This window comes from Oncorhynchus tshawytscha, linkage group LG23, assembly GCF_018296145.1.
Source record: "Oncorhynchus tshawytscha isolate Ot180627B linkage group LG23, Otsh_v2.0, whole genome shotgun sequence".
Lineage (NCBI taxonomy): Eukaryota > Metazoa > Chordata > Actinopteri > Salmoniformes > Salmonidae > Oncorhynchus > Oncorhynchus tshawytscha.
In genome coordinates, this window is record NC_056451.1 from 26493899 (window position 1) to 26515529 (window position 21631).

Here is a 21631-nt window from a genome sequence, read left to right on the forward strand (position 1 = left end):
GGAGGAGGATAGAAGGACAGAGAGCAGGAGAAGAAGGAAAGGATGAGGAGAGGAGGAGGATAGAAGGACAGAGAGCAGGAGAAGGATATAAAAAAGGTTTCAAGGGAAAGGCAGAGAAAGAAGGGGGGAGATTACAGAGAAAACTAAGGACATGTTGCCAATTGAGCCCATCCTCTTATAGCTCCTGCTACCAGCCTCCTCTGCTGTACACTAACAAAATATTAGGCTACATAGTCATGTTGATTCAGTTATAAAAACCAGCCAATACCGAAAGTAACAGCTTCCCCAACAGAAATACTTTGGAGGAACTGTAACTAAATACAATATCATACTGAACATAATTGTGATGAATTATACTTAGAAATTCATAATAACCTTGTAGTTCAGGTGACATAGATTATATAGACACATAAACAGTAAGCCTGCAGGAATACATTTTCATAATATAATCTCATTAAAATGCCCTCATGCAAAACCATACAGGATATAGTAATGTGCTTCAAAACCAAAACATCCACTATCCCAAAATGCACCACGATGCCAGTGTCTGTCTGTTGGTCCTCCAAAAACCAAGGGATTATATGAGTCCAAACAAGAAGATTAAGATGAAAAAAATATTACACAAAAAATGAGTGAGCGAGAGCAGTGGGGGAGATAGGAGTGGGGGAGATAGCAGTGGGGGAGATAGCAGTGGGGGAGATAGGAGAGAGGGAGCAGAGTGCAATGTGAAAGGAAGAATAAAATGGCAAAGAAAAAAATAGCAAAAGTGAAAAATATCTTTAAATTGAAAATCAAGGTGAATGCAGGCTTGAAAGAAGTCAGATACATATTAATGCAAATCAAAATACAGGTCCTAATATGCAGAAATGAAAACAGATATTATTAGCATTATAATATAGGAAGGCTGATAGAAAGAGATGTGCACAATGTCCTCAGAGCAACGATAAATAATCAATTAAACAAAAAGATAAAGTGAACAAGGCAGGAACTTGCGCAAAAAGCTTGGGTTGGGGTGAGGAGTGGGAGCTGGGAGGCATAGTGCCGGGCAGGGTCAAAGTTGAATGTTCTAAATGTCAGTTTGGGGTCACGGTGCTGCTTTTTTCTGCCAAAGGTTAAAGATCATTACTCAAGATTCTGAGGGGGCATGTATTAATAAGTGGGGTAGAAACAGAGGGAGAGGGATAGAGAGACACATTCACACAGAGAGAGAGAGAGAGCGAGACAGCTTCACACAAACACATACAGTACATACAGGCTACTGCTGTGTTGTTATATACTGGCTTCCCATGGCAGCATGGTTCACACAAACACCACCTCCTCATCATCCTCACACACACACACACACACACACACACACACACACACACACACCAGAAACATGGGAAGTGGAACAGTGAAGAGAGGGGAGGGGGAGTGGAAGAAAGGGGTGGGTGGGTTGGGTTGGATGTTGGTGTCATGTCACGATGCAAAATTGATTTCTGAACCTGGCCGATATTTCGGGGGGTCACCCGTTCGGCCTCCCCGTTGACCCCACCTCCATGATGTGTGGCGGCGTCTCAACTTTCCCGAAAATCAGGACGGACCTTGTAAGTCAGGGGCTCTAGTGATGGAATATATAAATGTGGCCATAAAAGTCAGTTATGACATCAGAAAGAGCTGCTGAGGCAGGGAAAAGGACTTCACAGTCACAATGCATTGACCTTGATTCACCATTCACCTCTGTCTTTGTCTAGACTAATAACCTACAGTATATAAAGCCTACCAGGACACTGGACATAAACATACATGTTCATGTTTTCCTCATTATAAATTCAGAAACTAGGCCTTGTTCCTAATGAAATTACATAAGATCCCATCAAATACATGTCATTTTGTGCTAAAGGCTATATGAAAATAAATAGTAGGAAATATTGAACCTTGATAACTTACCTAATAACATATGCCATACAATATACCAAAATACATTTAAATTATAATCCTACATTTACATACTGTGTTGTTCCATTCTCCTGTGTTTTTAACTTCTCCTTTCTCAACGTTCTTTACCCCGACCCCCTACCAGTAACCCAGTGCATGATCTTACACAGACATACTGCATGTTAACGGCTTTGGGGTTACCTGCTCTATTTCCAGATAAATGGGAGAGGGAAAGAGAGAGAGAGAGATGGGGGGGATTCACTTTCAAAAATGAATCTCCTCTCAGCTGCCCCTATCTGCTCTGCTGGGTGCCAGAGGAGATTCCCCTACATGGGCACAGGAGTGGAGTTGGGGAGCTAAACATAGAAGTAGCAGGGTCCTCTGTGTGTGTGTGTGTTCTATTGTACTGACAAAGAATTTCCTCAAACTTTGTATGACATGTTGTTGTTGATTAGAATAAAATCCCCTCCTAGAAATATGTTACAAACAACACGTGATTCCCCCATATACACATACAGTAGCTACATATCTTGATTACAAAGTATCTCTGTCTCTCTATCTTTCCTGGACACTACTTCTATAGTCCCACACCTCCAGGCTATCATGTTGTTCTTACCGTGCTAATGGCTGCCAGAGTGTCAGCCCCTTCGTGTTGCGGGCCCTGATAGACTCTGAGCTGGTGATGCTCCTGGTACTCTGAGTTGGGGTGGGCGGAACTATAGTCTAGAGGAGGAAGTCTGCCTGCAGGTATGGGAGGAGCTTGTCCTGGTGGAGGGAATGAGGGAGGCTGGGCATAGACCTGTGGGAGGGTGGGGTCACCACTGCCGGGGCAGGCCTCCTGCCCAGGGCCTCCCTGGGATTGAATGAGAGAAGAGAATCAGTCAATAATCAATCAAAATAACATTGTCATAGTATCTATCCAACCTAGCTGTAGGATAAACCATATTGAAATTGTAATAGTGGTTGACACTTGTTATAAGAAACAAAATAATCAATTACTATCACCAGATTATTCATGAATTACATTAAAAATATACCTTTTCGATTCACAGCATACTGCCCATAGAATCATCTCTAATGTAAGCACAAAGACCTCTGGCTTCATAAAAGTAATAAAAGTCAAAGACTCTTCATAAGAGTCGTTGAGTCTAAAATATCACCTGGGAAATGTCTTATGGTTGAGTGGTGCTGGGCAGTTTAGATTTGCACAGCTGGTACAAAACTAGAGGACCTTAAGAAAGATCCACACAGCAGACTCATACCTACAGTACAGCTCACTATGATACGTATACTATTCCTTTTGAGTATTCATTCAGGATTCAGCATCCTTTGGAAAAGAGTATCTGGCAAATATCCAATAGTTTACCACTTATGCCAACTTAATTGTAATGAAAAATCAACTCAGCACAAAACTGATCCCAGACTAATACCTTCAACATCATCATAATCATCTAATCAATGTACCAAATCCATTCCAATCCATTGATTCTTCAATGTACCAAAATAAACAACAAGAAAGCAGAGTTCACACAGTGACGTGACCAATTCTCACACAATGAAAAATGATCGTGGTGACACAGACACAACAGGAGAATAGATGCTTGTCTTACCCCGTCACTGCACATCTGATTCTCTGATACATTGTCCAACAACTGCCACATGTTTTAATGCCGGCTTCCACCCGCCCACTACACCATAAATTCTACTTAACCACCAATCACATGACAGGAGTGCTGGGGGGAGGTGGAGCTGGGGGGGCTATGCCAGCTGTGGTCATTTGTACCTGTCAATCACTTTTAATATTCCTATGCCTTGTAAATATTCATATCATTCCAATATCTTCTTTTTTGACCAGACTCTTTGAAGAGACAAAAGCAGGCAGGAAATATTTGGGTAGTTTTATATCTTTCACATTAAAACACAGTAATAAACCCTTATATCTCTACTCTGAAACTGACCAGCGGTCAACCAGAAGATTGGCAGAGCCATTAGAAGATTTTTATGTTGTCCTTTACAGTTGTAAACATAGTAAGTGTCAAGGCCTATATATCAGACTGGCTGTAATTTAATACAGATTCATGTTGTTCTCTCCAACCTCTTCTCCTCCTCCTCCCCCCTCTCTCTCTATCTGTCCATCAGCTGTTGCACTCATTGAATGGGTGAGATAGGACTGATGGTGAAATTGAAGAGGGCGAAGTGGGGGGAAGGTATGAAAGCTGATCTGATCATTAAACCTTGTATGATCAGCTGATTCTGATACGTAACGCAGGGAGAGTGTCCTACATTCTCATAGGTCTAAGAAGACAGTGTGGCTACTACAGGTAAAACCGCAGCATCAAAGGTCTCACTATACTAAGACATGAACTAACACTCGCACTTGTCTTTTCCTACTAGCACTGACTTTGCTGATAACTTCATTTATTGAGGAACAACGTAGTTGCTATAACTGTGATGTGTGTTTGTCCCAACTTGCTATCTTAAGATGAATGAACTCACTAAGTCACTCTGGATAAGAGCATCTGCTAAATGACTAACATGTAAATGTAATGTTAAATATAAGATATACTATCTTAATTCACTAGGAGTGGAAAAGGAACACCTCGTCTGTGTAGGTCTCAGATTCTTCCTATCAAACATCAGGGGTTTCAGTACAAAGTACAGGATTTCTCTTGACAGACCACACAGGTGTTCCTCCTATACCTCTGAAGTCTTACTTTAGAAATTACACTGGGAGATGGTCAGGAGTGAGACTGATACCATCTAGAATGTATTAGGTCTCTAGAATAGATTTACAGGCATATCATTTACAAGGTTAGTCATTTAGCACATCATCTTACATATAGTGCTTTCAAATGGGCCAAAACAACAACTATATAAAAAATCATAGTAAAACCTTTAAAGATAACATGCTTTTACATGTACTACTCTGCATCCTGTCTGCTAATATTGGAAGGCATGTGTGTTGTATATCTGGGTTTATTCCAGGGTTGACGCATAATAATTCAGAAACTGTCCTTTTAGCCATCACATGGCAGATCCTGGCAATCAGTACACACAGTAACTGGGCCATGTTAGAGGACATGTCAACACCGACACACATGCCTGTATTGTGTCCCCCGCCCCACCTCACCCCCCAATATCTGACCTTCCCAAGCTCACACCATACATGGAGAGTGTCTGACAGGGGGAGATAATAGAATCTATTTGATATTAGCACTGGCCACCTTCACACACTCTCTCTCTCTCTTTGTCTTCCACTCCCAGTACAGTATTACATTGTCAGCAAACAAACATTATACACAGTATCTCTCCATGTGTCTCAACTTTATTCCTTGCAGTCTTTTTTTGATTGCCATTTGTTCCCCTCTGTCCTTCCTCCCCCTATTCAGCTGTCAGGACTCAGGGGCAAAGGTCACCGGCTCTGAGACAGGTGGTTGCTGGGACAGCTGCTGGAGGATTTACACTCCGAAGATGACAGGAAACTGCTGATGTGCCCTTTAAGAGAGCTCATAAAGCAGGGGATACAAACGCACAGACAAAAACACTCACACACCCTATGGTCTACTCTATTCAGTATGTTTACACTGAGTGTACAAAACATCTTTCCATGACACAGACTGACCAGGTGAATCCAGGCGAAAGCTATGCTACCTTATTGATGTCACCTGTTAAAACCACTTAAGTCAGTGTAAATGAAGGGAAGAAGACAGGATAAAGAAGGATTTGTAAGCCTTGGGACAACTGAGACATGGATTGTGTCAGTGTGCCATTCAGAGGGAGAATGGGCAAGACAAAATATTTAATAACGGAGTATGGTAGTAGGTGCCAGGTGCACAGGTTTGAGTGGGTCAAGAACCGCAACAATGCTGGATTTCATGCTCAACAGTTTCCCATGTGTATCAAGAATGGTCGACCACCCAAATGGTCGACCACCCAAATGGTCGACCACCCAAATGGTCGACCACCCACATCCAGCCAATTTGGCACAACTGTGGGAAGCACTGGAGACAACATGGGCCAACATCCCTGTGGAACGCTTTTGACACCTTGTAGAGTCCATGCCCTGACAAATTGAGGCTGTTCTGAGGGCAAAAGGGGGTGCAACTCAATATTAGGAAGGTGTTCTTGATTTGTACACTTAGTGTATATTACATACAGTACAGTAATATGGAACAGGTAATATGATCATAAACACAGATCGTCAGACATTTTACTCAAACCAAATCAAATTTATTTGTCACATACACATGGTTCGCAGATGTTAATGCGAGTGTAGCGAAATGCTTGTGCTTCTAGTTCCGACAATGCAGTAATAACCAACGAGTAATCTAACTAACAATTCCACAACTACTACTTATACACACAAGTGTAAAGGGATAAAGAATATGTACTCCGCTGGTATGTTCTGATCATAGCACAGTACACTGGTCCTCATCCCCCTACTTAGGCTACACACTATCAGGATATCAGTGTCCCCCTTATCTGCGTGACAGGGGAGCCTTCTCTCTCTGTGTTAATCTACTTTTCAAGGAACAGGCTAAAAATACAGGGGCTGTGACACAGAGAGACAAGGAAGACAGATTCCAGACACACATCATATCTGTGCTGGCATTCACCAACGGGTTGTCAGGGACTCTGTCAAACACACACACACACACACACACACCTCTGCTGGCACCACTGAGACCTGCAGATTAAATATAACTGCCAGTGTGTCATTGCAATTAAAACAAATGGGTTTGACCCTATCAACAGTATTTAGGCCTAGATGCAGCTGTTTGCAATCTCATGACACAAATCTACACTGGCAACCAGTTGCTGTGAACAACCACACCATTAAGCTGTGAACTACTCTGAACTAAACATCATCATTTGGATTATTTTGAAATCTAGTTCAATAAACCACTTTGCTATCATCATCATGACAAACACAAACTGTATCATTTATAATGTGTAATACTGGGCCTGAATAGATTTAATCTGAATGTCCCTTTCCATTTCACAAACAGGCCCTCCAACCTGTTGTTTGTGTCATGATGACATGTCATTCCCCGGGCCAGTGATTCAGCATATCCAGTGACTCAAAACCAAACTATCTCAATGACGCTTGAGATGAGAGCCATGTATACAGAATTCAATGGGGGCCCATGTTCACACCAACAGCTATGCAGAATAGTTTGCCCATCTCTGTATGTGGCTCTGGGTCTACTGACAGAGTACCAAGAAAGACATCCAATGCTACACACCCGGCCTAAAACATGGTAGGAACCAGGAGAGAGAAGGAAAAGGCAAACAGAGGGATTGAGAGACAGAGACAGAGGTAGATTACCTGTACTAGGCTGGGGTAACATTGGGCACCCTGGGGATAGACGGGCAGTCCGTAAGGCTGAAGAATCATTGTAGGAGAAGAGAGCATGGTGCATAGCCCGAAAACCACCAGGACAGAGGGAACGGTGGGGAGATGGGAGGACAAGAGAGGGTGAAGGGGGAAAGGGAGAGGATGGTATGCTCAGAGGAGATGAAAAAAAAAAAAACAAGGTAGGAAAATCTAAGAAGAGAGTGTAGAATCCAAGTGATGAAAACACAGAAGGTCCAAGTGAATGAGAGGAAGAGCTGTAAAGTCAGAAGGATAACTGTCAACAGTCAACCTCTCAGCTTAAAACAATTAAAACAAACTCCCTGAACTAAGAAACAGTCAGCCTGTCTAGATAGGAAGACAGGAAGTGGCAGAGAAGTTAGAAAGAACACTGCTGTGTGTCTGTCAGCCTGTCAGTTGGTCGGCCTGACAGACAGAAACACATGTAAAGGGTCCCGTTTCAGGGTGTTATAAATAGTCCCCCTCTCTCTCTGCCACCTCCACCCCCTCTCTCTCTCTCTCTCTGCCACCTCCACCCCCCCTCTCTCTCTCTCTCTCTCTGCCACCTCCACCCCCTCTCTCTCTCTCTCTCTGCCACCTCCTCCCCCCCTCTCTCTCTCTCTCTGCCACCTCCACCCCCCTCTCTCTCTCTCTCTGCCACCTCCACCCCCCTCTCTCTCTCTCTCTCTGCCACCTCCACCCCCTCTCTCTCTCTCTCTCTGCCACCTCCACCCCCCCCTCTCTCTCTCTCTCTGCCACCTCCACCCCCTCTCTCTCTCTCTCTCTGCCACCTCCACCCCCCTCTCTCTCTCTCTCTCTCTCTGCCACCTCCACCCCTCTCTCTCTCTCTCTCTGCCACCTCCACCCCCTCTCTCTCAATCTGTCAATTAGCCTACTACTAGGTACCATATGCACGCTCTTCTGTTGTGAGTGCACATGCAACATGTCGTTTGAGTGGGTGTGGTGGTTAGTAGGCTATCACTTTTCTAAAAGCATTAGCTACCCTTACAAAAAAAATGAATGAATCAACACACTCAGACTGGTCCATTTGTTGTGTGTACATCTCTGCTCTCTGTCTCCCAGTAGCACTGACAGTGGTGGCTGTCAGAGATTTGTGACAGCTGGGTCTCTTACACACACACACACACACACACACACACACACACACACACACACACATACACACACACACACACACACACACACACACACACACACACACACACACACACACACACACACACACACACACACACACACACACACACACACACACACACACACACATACACACATACACACACACACAGCCCCTACATAGGATCCCGGGCTAATACACATAACGTTACACGTTTTTTTAAAAGATATTTTCTAAACAATGTTCAATAACCAAACAGAGGCGTACACAACAGCTCACAAAATAATACATTGCATACCTAGGTGATTCAACGTTCATTCCGTGTAGTACACTAGACTAGATAGTTGTTTGTAAAGTTAGTTGTTCTTGTTCAGCAAGTAAACAGAAACGGTTTTAGTTTGACGAACAAAGCTGTAGTTGTAAAGTTGAACAACAGGTGGAGGTATTCCACCAACTGCTGCTTTGAAGTGGCGTCGTCACATATTTTTGGGAAATGTAGTTCGCGGGATCCATATAAATAATGGAGAGATCCAATTTGACTTCCTCTTTATCGTACTGGCCTGTGGGAGACAGGTAATAACTTATTATGCTCTTTAGTCTGTCTTGTTTTTCCATAGAAGTAGGGTCGCAATATTGAGAAGTAATGTATTTATACGTTTAGTTGTGCAGTTCGGTTACACCGACCAATATCTTGTGTATATTTTTGGCTTAACTTCTGCCTTATTCGGTCATGTCAGTCGTCCACGCACTGTACAACGTGGTTAGCACGCTAACGTTAGCTAGCTAGTAAGAGTGAGCTAGCACCGGTGAGGCCTGACGTTACTGTGCTGTAGTTATCTCTGCATCTTAAAAGCTTTACACTTTATCAAACTACATTTACAATTTGAAGTTGTGTAGGTTGAGAAACCAATTCCATAATATAAATGTTATTTGACGCTACTTAAATGGCTAACACGTTCCCACTTGGTTTCGCCAGCCAAATTACGGAGTACCACTATCGGAGCCTGTCAGTGAACCGTCCCTGATCCATACAATTAAATGTACTTATATTTTGATAATAGCGTAACTGCCTTATTAAACATGTTAAGTATTAATGGGTGTATGACTTAAGATGGTCTGCAGAATAATTAACATGGGTTGAAATTCAGTATAATCACTTGTGTAATCGCAATGTTGGAACTGAACAGCCATATCAATTCTTATATTCCTCAGGCACTTTGATCCACCATGCCCGTTGCCAGGAGTTGGGTTTGTCGCAAGACATACGTCACCCCCCGCCGCCCCTTCGAGAAGTCTCGTCTTGACCAGGAGCTTAAACTTATCGGTATGTGTGCAAATAGCAGGTTTTGGTTTATATTGAATCTGCTGTTCTCTAAATACCGTGTCATTTTTTTCAGTAAATAAACTTTAATCTCTCAGGGGAGTATGGTCTGAGAAACAAGCGTGAGGTGTGGAGGGTGAAGTTCACCCTGGCCAAGATCCGCAAGGCTGCCAGAGAGCTGCTCACTCTGGATGAGAAGGACCCCAAGCGTCTTTTTGAAGGTACACCACAGCTAGATTGTTCTCTGAACTATATTTTGCCTGTAGAAGTCCTTTGAGCTGTTAGCTAGTGAGATCGGCCAATGATTTAAATATTCGATATTCAGATTGTCTGTGGTGTCAAGAATTCCTCGTGAATGAGGCCGTCAGTCAGATTTCCAGATGCCTTAAATCAGGAGTATTCAGATTTTACCCTAAGAGGTCCAGATTACTGCTGGTTCTACCTGAATTAATTGCACCCACCTGGGGTTCCAGGTCTCAATCAGTCCCTGATTAGGGCCAGATTAACGGGCCCTACTTTGTGATCAGTGACTGAATTGCTGCATCCTGTCTCCTAGGTAATGCCCTGCTCAGGCGTCTGGTGAGGATCGGTGTGCTGGATGAGGGCAAGATGAAGCTCGATTACATCCTGGGCCTGAAGGTGGAGGACTTCTTGGAGAGGAGGCTCCAGACGCAGGTCTTCAAGTTGGGCCTTGCTAAGAGCATCCACCATGCCCGTGTTCTCATCCGCCAGAGGCATATCCGGTAAGCTGTTGATGTTCACTAGATGGCCATGCTAGAAAGGACAAGTCGGTAGATCGTTACATTGGTCTGTTATTTTAAATATGCTCTGAGTAACTTGAGTGGTTGTTAAACCATTTGTAACATGTACATTTCTAAAATTATCTTGCCTATATTAACACTTCAGGTAACTGAGGTGAAACTGCACAACTCACGAGTTACTTTCTCAATCCTTAGAGGGCCTCACAAACGATAGCTCATCCCTGAGTATGGTTTAACATTTCAGCAAGGTCAATTCGGTAACAAACCGTATACCTTGTCAATGACTGCCCAGGGCCAATCCTGCCCATCAAGAGTAGGCAAACCAGTTTCAGCAAGGTCAATGCAGTAACAGACTGTATACCTTGTCTATAAGACTGCCCAGAGCAAAGCGAGAGGCAGACTGCTACTGTCTTATTTGCTGACAGGTAATGTATGGAGGATTGCACCTCAAGCAGATGTGGACCAATGGTCACGGCAAACTGTCAAGTGTGTTTGACTTGTAAGGCGATTGCATGGTCTTCAATTTAGTTTGGTTAGTACTTTACCTCATCAGTCAGGCCGATGATTACAATTAATATTCAGACTTCCTGTGGTGTCAAGAATTCCTCGTGAATGAGGCCTGTCATTGATGCCAAACTATTCCCACGTAGATGGTTATTTGTCTATGATATTAAGTGGGGAGGAACAAATCACTCATTGAGGTCTTTTCTCTCTCCAGTGTGCGCAAGCAGGTGGTCAACATCCCCTCCTTCGTGGTGCGCCTGGACAGCCAGAAGCACATTGACTTCTCCCTGCGTTCACCATACGGTGGCGGACGCCCGGCCGTGTCAAGAGAAAGAATGCCAAGAAGGGCCAGGGTGGTGCTGGGGGAGCTGATGAGGAAGAGGAGGATTAAAATGGAGGCTGACTGACACTTCCTGTTTTTCAATAATAAAAACATTTGACCACAAATTTAAGTGATCATTTTTACTTGATATGTGGTGGAAACTAAGTTAGGTAAGGTCTCTGCACAATGGTTGACTTCATGTAATGGCTACATTAGGGTTATAGATGTGATTGCTGGACATTTATAGGGATAATGTAATTCTGACTTGCTCGGAGTTTGCTATGGGAGTGACTAAACAGGTGTAGAGTAGACGAACTGAACTGCTTGCTTATGGGCTGTTCCCAACAGTGGAGGGAAATAAATGAAAAGTAACACTGACCAACCATAACTTGACTAGAGACATGGTACCAGGTTGTATGGGGTTAAGGAATGTAAGTAGGTGGTAAGTGACTAGGCAATTGGATGAATGGTGACAAGTCAAGAGGGCAAAAAGGGTGAATGCAGATCATCTAGCTATTGGGGCGGCAGGGTAGCCTAGTGGTTAGTGTTGGACTGACTGCAGTTCTACGCTGTAACTGACCTCGGTGGGCAAATGGCCACTGGAATGCTAGAGAAGTGTGCTCTTCATGGATGAATCCCGGTTTCAACTACCTGGCAGATGACATCAGCAAACCACTTGCCCACATGACGCCAAGTTGTGAGCAGTGCCCCATGATTGTGGTGGGATTACGGTATGGGCAAGCATGAACTATGGAAAAACTAATTGCATTTTATACATGGCAATTTGAATGCACAGATACCATGAGGCCCATTGTGTTCAGTGTATATTTCCCATCAGGATCCAACATGAGCTTGTTTTATGCCATTGTAACCAATGTTAAACATTTCATATTATGGATATTTGTTCCTCGCATCCATAGCCGTCTGAATGAGTACATTTCTCAAGCCCCATAAAGGAGGGATGCCTGCTTTATCATTTTAACTGCAGATTGGCCTAAATTTCAAGTGTCAAATTTATGAATCATCAATCTAACTAGGCTGTATGATAAAACATGCATTTCACCTACAGTTCTTCCCCATGAATCCACAATCCTATTGGAGAGTTATGGCAGACAAAGCACTTACCCTGTGCTATTTGCTTATTCTTGAGAGAGCCTACAGGGAGGTCAGATCTGGCAGTGGTGCCGGGACAACCTCAGCAAGACAAAGGAGCTGATCGTGGACTACAGGAAATGGAGGGCCGAGCATTCCCCCGTGCACATTGTTGTGGAGCAGGTCGAGAGCTTCAAGTTCCTTGGTGTCTACACACAGGTTGAAAAGGGCAGAACACCTCTTCAGGTTGAAGAGATTTGGCATGGGCCCTCAGAACCTCAGTCATACAGCTGCACCATTGAGAGCATCTTGATTGGCTGCATCACCACTTGGGAACTGCTCAGCATCCAACCGCAAGGCGCTAAAGAGTAGTGCTTATGGCCCAGTACATAGCTTGGGCTGAGCTCCCTGCCATCCAGGACATCTAACCCAGGCGGTGTCAGAAGGCCCTAAAAATTAAGACTCCAGCCACCCAAGACAGTTCTGATAACATGGAGAACTGATGCACCAAGTCTGGAACCAACAAGACACTGCACAGCTCCTACCCACCTGCTAGTTAACCAATTATTGTTTTTACCTTTAACTAGGCAAGTCAGTTAAGAACAAATTCTTATTTTCAATGACTCCTAGGAACAGTGGGTTAACTGCCTTGTTCAGGGGCAGAACAGATTTGTACCTTGTCAGCTCGGGGATTTGAACTTGCAACCTTTCAACGCTACTGGTGACAAGCATGTGTTAACATTTTTTTAGACATGTTAGGGTGTGCATCTCTGTTCAAAGGATGTAGCTAAACTTCTAGAGTAAACGTGCTCACGTTTAAAATCAGGCCGACATTCAATATAGTTAACAATCCCTGGAACAAATATTCAAGCACAGTGATGATTTGGTAAATCCCACTTCCAACTACCGCAACAACGTGTCAATCACAACCAAAACCCCGCCCACATACACTGCCCAGTCCATAAATGACACTGCCCAGTCTTTAAAAAAGAATCAATCATTCTGCTTGAAATGGTTTGGAATTTTACATTAATATAGAGAACCCATTGATTCTTGAGGAATATTACTTAATTTCTCATAAGCTTTGTTCAACTGTCGTACCCAATGATACAGTATACACTGAACAAAAATATAAATCAATATGTAAAGTGTTGGTCCCGTGTTTCATGAGCTGAAATAAAAGATCCCAGAAATGTTCCAAAATGCTTTTCTATCAAATTTTGTGCACACAGTTGTTTATATCCGTTAGTGAGCATTTCTCCTTTACCAAGAAAATACATCCATCTGACAGTTGTGGCATATCAAGAAGCTAATTGAACAACTTTATCGTAACACAGGTGCACCTTTTGCTGGGGACAATAAAAGGCCACTAAATATTTCTCACACATCACAATGCCACAGATACCTCAAGTCTTGAGGGAGTGTGCAACTGTAACGGATGTGAAACGGCTAGCATAGTTAGCGGTGCGCGCTAAATAGCGTTTCATTCGGTGACGTCACTTGCTCTGAGACCTTGAAGTAGTGGTTCCCCTTGCTCTGCAAGAGCCGCGGCTTTTGTGGAGCGATGGGTAACGATGCTTCGTGGGTGACTGCTGTTGATGTGTGCAGAGGGTCCCTGGTTTGCGCCCGGGTATGGGCGAGGGGCCGGTCTAAAGTTATACTGTTACACAACTGGCATGCTGACTGCAGAAATGTTCAATTGAGCTTTTGCTGGAGAATTGAATGTTCATTTCTCTACCATAAGATGCCTCCAACATAGATTTAGAGAATTTGGCAGTATGTCCAACAGAACTCACAACCGCAGACCACATGTTGCCAGGCCAGCCCAGGACCTCACCTGCGGGATTGTCTGAGACCAGCTCATTAAACTTTTTTGTTTGTTGCAAACCTTAGACTTTCTGCACAAACTGTTAGAAACCGTCTCAGGGAAGATCATCTGCGTGCTTCATGATGTATAATAGGCCTATCTGTTCTGCTCTGAAGGTTCATTGTAAGTGAAATGTGTGTGGGTGTTATTGTTGCTGTAGGTCCTCCACTGAAGCAGGGGGCAGCGTTGCTCTTGGGCCTCTCGATCACCATAGCAACCTGCCAGGTCCATGCCCTCCACTCGCTTGTGACAGTGCTTGGAACATGGATCATCATCAAGAGCAGCTGGCGGTGAGACATTAGTGATGGGGGGGAAGAAATCCATGCGGTTACATACCGAGATATTATTTTTGACAATATGTTGTATCGTTTTGACAATATCGCAATTATTTTTTTGCACTGGTTGGCTGTATCTGCAACACAACTCCAGTATTTTTTCTTCATAACTTGTTCTCCATCTTCTTTTTAAATCCGGAGACTATTTGTTTTCAGCACTTACTTCCATGACTGATTACAACTGGTGTTCTCAATGGCTGTCCCTTTGTAGCAGACATATGGTGAGAAGTATGTTTGGAACATCGAATCGCATAAAATCACATTATCGAATCGCAATACATATTGTATCAGCGCCAAAGTATTGATATAATATCTTATCGTGAGGTCCCTGGCAATTCCCAGCCCTAAGAGACATTATTCAAAATGTACAAATGATATACAGTTGAAGTCGGAAGTTTACATACACTTAGGTTGGGGTCATTAAAACTAGTTTTTCAACCACTCCATAATTTTCTTGTTAACAAACTATAGTTTTGGCAAGTCGGTTAGGACATCTACTTTGTGCAAGTCATTTTTCCAACAATTGTTTATAGACAGATTATTTCATTTATAACATACTGTATCAGAATTCCAGTGGGTCAGAAGTTTACATACACTAAGTTGACTGTGCCTTTAAACAGCTTGGAAAATTCCAGAAAATGATGTCATGGCTTTAGAAGCTTCTGATAGGCTAATTGACAATATTTGAGTCAATTGATGGTGTACCTGTGGATGTATTTCAAGGCCTACCTTCAAACTCAGTGCCTCTTTGCTTGACATCATGTGAAAACCAAAAGAAATCAGCCAAGACCCCAGAAAAAAAATTGTCTGGTTCATCCTTGGGAGAAATTTCCAAACGCCTGAAGGTACCACGTTCACCTGTACAAACAATAGTCCCCAAGTATAAACACCATGGGACCACGCAGCCATCATACCGCATAGGAATGAGACGCGTTCTGTCTCCTAGAGATGAACATACTTTGGTGCGAAAAGTGGAAATCAATCCCAGAACAACAGCAAAGGACCTTGTGAAGATGCTGGAGGAAACAGGTACAAAAGTATCTATATCCACAGTAAATCGAGTCATATCGACATAACCTGAAAGGCTGCTCAGCAAGAAAGAAGCCACTGCTCCAAAACCGCCATAAAAAAGCCAGTCTACCATTAGCAACTGCACATGGGAGGACATTTTTTGGAGAAATGTCCTCTGGTCTGATGAAACAAAAATAGAACTGTTTGGCCATAATGACCATTGTTATGTTTGGAGGAAAAAGTGGGAGGCTTGCACGCTGAAGAACACCATCCAAACCGTGAAGCACGGGGGTGGCAGCATCATGTTTTGGGGGTGCTTTGCTGCAGGAGGGACTGGTGCACTTCACAAAATAGATGGCATTATGAGGTAGGAAAATGATGTGGATATATTGAAGCAACATCTCAAGACATCAGTCAGGAAGTTAAAGCTTGGTCGCAAACGGGTCTTCCAAATGTACAATGACCCCAAGCATACATCCAAAGTTGTGGCAAAATGGCTTATGGACAACAAAGTCAAGGTATTGGAGTGGCCATCACAAAGCCCTGACCTCAATCCCATAAAAAATTTGTGGGCAGAACTGAAAAATCGTGTGCGAGCAAGGAGGCCTACAAACCTGACTCAGTTACACCAGCTCTGTCAGGAGGAATGGGCCAAAATTCACCCAACTTATTGTGGGAAGCTTGTGGAAGGCTATCCGAAACGTTTGACCCAAGTTAAACAATTTAAAGGCAATGTTACCAAATTTAAAAGCATTGCTAACAAATACTAATTGAGTGTATGTAAACTTCTGACCCACTGGGAATGTGATGAAAGAAATAAAAGCTGAAAAATCATTCTCTCTACTATTATTCTGACATTTCACATTCTTAAAATGGTGAGTGGTGATCCTAACTGACCTAAGACAGGGAATTTTTACTAGGATTAAATGTCAGGAATTGTGAAAAACTAAGTTTAAATGTATTTGGCTAAGGTGTATGTAAACTTCTGTATGTGACATATACAGAACTTAACTATATGCACTTGTTAATGCATACACAATCACCTCACATATAGGTTACGTTTTTCCGAGGCTTTCAGCAATATCTAAAAGGCCTCGGTTCCACACATTTCTACTGCATTGCGCTAAATCAGGGTCACACAGAGTGTTTCTTGGTAGTCTTAAACAAATCTCCTTTGAAACTAAAATTCACACCTCATACACATGGTAATGGGCTTAAAAAACAAAGACCCCTGTACCATGTCACGTAGGAGTTGAAATGTATTACATTCTGACATTGCATGCCATTATGTTATTTTAATTTTAATTAATTCTGAAAAATATGAATAACATTCAAGGGCTACTGTCATTAATTATGTTGCCTTCACATTCACAACATAGCCCTGTGACCCCTGTCTCTGCAGGACACTTTGGTGGTGGTGTCCAGTCCTACTTCATGTTCCTGCGCTTCCTGGTGGTGCTCAACTTCCTGTTGTTTTTGCTGATTGCTGGGTTCGTCCTCATCTCCAGTATCGTGTTCAGATGCACCAGTAATATGACAGTGGACAGCACTGGTAAGGCCAGCACTGGAGGATGCATTTTCAAACCAGGCCTATGATTGGTTAAAGGGTGATGGCATTGGAGTGACATTCACCATCTCTATTCCAGTCCAGTCTATTAACATTATTCTGTCTATCTCCAATATAAAACTATATCTTCTCACTGTTCCCTGTAGCAGTATCATAGCAACAGATCTGCCTTAAGAGGATGGGCTTTTAATTGAATTTAGGGATTGAAACTGCAAATATTGCAGCAGTTGTTACTGGTATTCTCTCACGGGTTTGAGAATAGAGTCCCTAACAAAGTAGCAGATCATGGAACTGAGGTATTCGGTGCCAAGGCTGTGGTGGGAAACATGATCAAATGTGACCTTGGCTTATCTTCAAACAGCTGAGAATATGTGTGGTGTGTGTGTGTCTCAGGTCTAGAGGAGTGTAGGGTCTATGATCCAAATCTTCAAGGTCTGATGGTGTTTTACCAGTACTTCCTAGACTTACTCTCTAGAACGGTGAGAAAACACAACATGTGTAATCTAGTCCTGTGTACCACTGGTTATAGATATACTGAATACAGCAGAGAACAACACCTCTCTGAAGTTCATTATGCAAAACCATGCAGCTCTGTTTTAAGTGGCCTTTGCCTTTCACACACTTGTCTGTCTGTCTGCACGTCTGTCTGTCTTTCTGCCTGTGTATGCTGGTGATTCTCGGCTCCACCTCTACGCAGACGACACTGTTCTGTATACATCTGGCCCTTCTTTGGATGCTGTGCTAACAAACCTCAAAACGAGCTTCAATGCCATACAACACTCCTTCCGTGGCCTCCAACTGCTTTTAAATGCTAAGTACATGCTCTTTAACCGATTGCTGCCCACACCCTCGCTCCCGACTAGCATCACTACTCTGGACGGTTCAGACCTAGAATATGTGGACAACTACAAATACCTAGGTGTCTGGTTAGACTGTTAACTCTCCTTCCAGACTCACATTAAGCATCTCCAATCCAAAATTAAATCTAGAATCGGCTTCCTATTTCGCAAAAGTCCAATGACTGGAATGAATTGCAAAAATCTCTGAAACTGGAGTCTTATATATATATATATATACTGCTCAAAAAAATAAAGGGAACACTTAAACAACACAATGTAACTCCAAGTCAATCACACTTCTGTGAAATCAAACTGTCCACTTAGGAAGCAACACTGATTGACAATAAATGTCACATGCTATTGTGCAAATGGAATAGACAACAGGTGGAAATTATAGGCAATTAGCAAGACAGCTCCAATAAAGGAGTGGTTCTGCAGGTGGTACCACAGACCACTTCTCAGTTCCTATGCTTCCTGGCTGATGTTTTGGTCACTTTTGAATGCTGGCGGTGCTTTCACTCTAGTGGTAGCATGAGACGGAGTCTACAACCCACACAAGTGGCTCAGGTAGTGCAGCTCATCCAGGATGGAACATCAATGCGAGCTGTGGCAAGAAGGTTTGCTGTGTCTGTCAGCATAGTGTCCAGAGCATGGAGGCGCTACCAGGAGACAGGCCAGTACATCAGGAGACATGGAGGAGGCCGTAGGAGTGCAACAACCCAGCAGCAGGACCGCTACCTCCGCCTTTGTGCAAGGAGGAGCACTGCCAGAGCCCTGCAAACTGACCTCCAGCAGGCCACAAATGTGCATGTGTCTGCTCAAACGGTCAGAAACAGACTCCATGAGGGCCCGACGTCCACAGGTGGGGGTTGTGCTTGCAGCCCAACACCGTGCAGGACGTTTGGCATTTGCCAGAGAACACCAAGATTGGAAAATTCGCCACTAGCGCCCTGTGCTCTTCACAGAGGGAAGCAGGTTCACACTGAGCACGTGACAGAGTCTGGAGACGTCGTGGAGAACGTTTCTGCTGCCTGCAACATCCTCCAGCATGACCGGTTTGGCGGTGGGTCAGTCATGGTGTGGGGTGGCATTTCTTTGGGGGGCCGCACAGCCCTCCATGTGCTTGCCAGAGGTAGCCTGACTGCCATTAGGTACCGAGATGAGATCCTCAGACCCCTTGTGAGACCATATGCTGGTGCGGTTGGCCCTGGGTTCCTCCTAATGCAAGACAATGCTAGACATGTGGCTGGAGTGTGTCAGCAGTTCCTGCAAGAGGAAGGCATTGATGCTATGGACTGGCCCGCCCGTTCCCCAGACCTGAATCCAATTGAGCACATCTGGGACATCATGTCTCGCTCCATCCACCAACGCCACGTTGCACCACAGACTGTCCAGGAGTTGGCGGATGCTTTAGTCCAGGTCTGGGAGGAGATCCCTCAGGAGACCATCCGCCACCTCATCAGGAGCATGCCCTGGCATTGTAGGGAGGTCATACAGGCACGTGGAGGCCACACACACTACTGAGCCTCATTTTGACTTGTTTTAAGGACATTACATCAAAGTTGGATCAGCCTTTAGTGTGGTTTTCCACTTTAATTTTGAGTGCGACTCCAAATCCAGACCTCCATGGGTTGATAAATTTGATTTCCATTGATAATTTGTGTGATTTTGTTGTCAGCACATTCAACTATGTAAAAAAAGTATTTAATAAGAATATTTCATTCATTCAGATCTAGGATGTGTTATTTTAGTGTTCCCTTTATTTTTTTGAGCAGTGTATATATATATATATTTTTTTAAACCATTTTTACCTTGATTTAACTAAGGCAAGTCAGTTAAATTAAGAACAAATTCTTATTTTCAATGATGGTCTAGGAACAGTGGGTTAACTGCCTGTTCAGGGGCAGAACAACATCTCCCTCAGTAACTTTAAGCATCAGCTGTCTGAGCAGCTTACCGATCACTGTACCTGTACACAGCCAATCTGTAAATAACATACCGACTACCTCATCCCCATATTATTACTTACCCCTCTTTCTCTTTTGCACCCCAGTATCTCTACTTGCACATCATCATCTGCACATTTATCACTCCAGTATTAATGCTAAATTGTAATTATTTTTGCCTCTAGGACCTATTTATTACCTACCTCCCTACTCCTCTACATTTTCACACACTGTACATAGATGTTTCTATTTTTATTTTGTGTATGTTTGTGTAACTTGTTGTTTTGTTGCACTGCCTTACTTTATCTTGTCCAGGTCGCAGTTGTAAATGAGAACTTGTTCTCAACTGACCTACCTGTTTTAATAAAGGTGAAATAAAAAAATAACGTACAGTCTGTGTCTACTTGTGGGTTTGTGTCATTTTGTGGGTTTGTGTCAAGTCTGGTACGCTTCTAGTCTAGTAGGCTCCACTCTCACCACTTCCCACCCTCCACCCATCTCCCTCTCCCAGGGTTTCATGGAGTACTCCTACATGTTCTATGGTTACTATAATAACACCGTGGCAGAGAGCAGTGGCTTCCACTACAACCTGCCCCTGGCCTACCTCCTCACCTCCGTCTTCTGTCTTATCTGCATCATCGCACGGTACCTTCTGGAATGCCCTACACTTCCATCTGCATAGAAATAAAATGGATAGATTGGACATTAACCCTAATGACTTACTGACACCCCCCCACTCTGATTGGTCCCTTATACAGCATGGGGAGTGATCTTCGCATTGCTGTGGCAACAGGCAGAGGTGCTGCCGGCAGTTACAGCAAGATGGTGTTCACTGGCTGGGACTACGGTTGCCAGGGAGACCGGGCCACCAAACTCAAACAGAAAAGCATCCACTACCAGCTACAGGTAGGAGATCTGCCGCTTACTGCAGGGTCACTGAAGATGCACTCCTCTTTCCTCCGCTCTATTCCTCCCATCTCCACTCCTCTATCTGTCTCCTCCCTCTGTCAGGTGGACCTGGAGGAGGACGCTACAGAAAAAGGCTTTGTCTCTAACCTTAGGTTAGACAGTGGGTCTGTGTTCTCTACGCATCAAACTCATGCTCGTCTCCCTCGGCCCTCATAGGAGGAGCTTTCTTTGGCATCTTCAAGGCTACTGTCTTTAGCCAGGTAAGTCAAAAACACAAAGAAACCAAACAAAAACTATTGATTGAATGTTTGGCCTTTCATCCTCTCCATGTCATATTGAGTAGGTACAGGGAGGTGGGTAAACTCAACAAATGGGAGGCCCATATCTGCATAGACTCATATGGTCAGCATGGGTTATTTCCATGTGTTCAGATTCCTGTACATAACATTCTGACTGTGTTTGTTGCATAAACATTGCTCTCCTCTGTCTCCCTGTCCTGATAGTGTGGTGCTGTGTTACATAGCAGCTCTAGCCGCAGTCTATGGGAAGAGTGTTGATCTGCTAAAGGCCCAGCTTAAACTGGTAAGTGATGGATGGGGAGAAGTCTTACATGACATGATAATGATGCAAAAAATATATGTTTGAAACAAAACAATGTCTATGGCCCATACTCAAGCTTAACCTTGTATAACAGTGTGTTTAACTCTAACAGGAGGGACGTGATAAGCAGTTCCTGGTCAAGCAGA

General features: G+C 43.7%; 2 protein-coding genes across 10 annotated transcripts in view; one reads left to right on the forward strand and one right to left on the reverse strand.

The window, feature by feature from the left end:
* The window catches only part of LOC121840633 (RNA binding protein fox-1 homolog 1-like), a 16417-nt gene extending 8715 nt beyond the window's left edge, over positions 1–7702 (reverse strand). For 2 of the 9 annotated variants that reach the window (XM_042305051.1, XM_042305044.1), the window contains exons 1-2: positions 7247–7698; positions 2534–2770 (exon numbers count right to left, since the gene is read on the reverse strand). In XM_042305051.1, coding sequence (XP_042160985.1) covers positions 2534–2770; positions 7247–7333 — 324 coding nt within the window. In that variant the 5' untranslated portion in view covers positions 7334–7698. Of the gene's footprint in view, positions 1–2533; positions 2771–3527; positions 3618–7246 lie in introns of those variants that run through there. The other 7 variants (XM_042305047.1, XM_042305045.1, XM_042305050.1 and 4 more) reach the window with 7 other exon arrangements.
* A 1145-nt stretch (positions 7703–8847) lies between these two features.
* On the forward strand, positions 8848–11444 carry LOC112234878 (40S ribosomal protein S9). The gene is given in 6 exon segments (XM_024403191.2): positions 8848–8984; positions 9624–9735; positions 9831–9953; positions 10289–10475; positions 11212–11306; positions 11309–11444. Coding segments are annotated over 5 exon segments (582 nt in total). The 5' UTR covers positions 8848–8984; positions 9624–9638; the 3' UTR covers positions 11389–11444.
* Positions 11445–21631: the final 10187 nt, after the last annotated feature.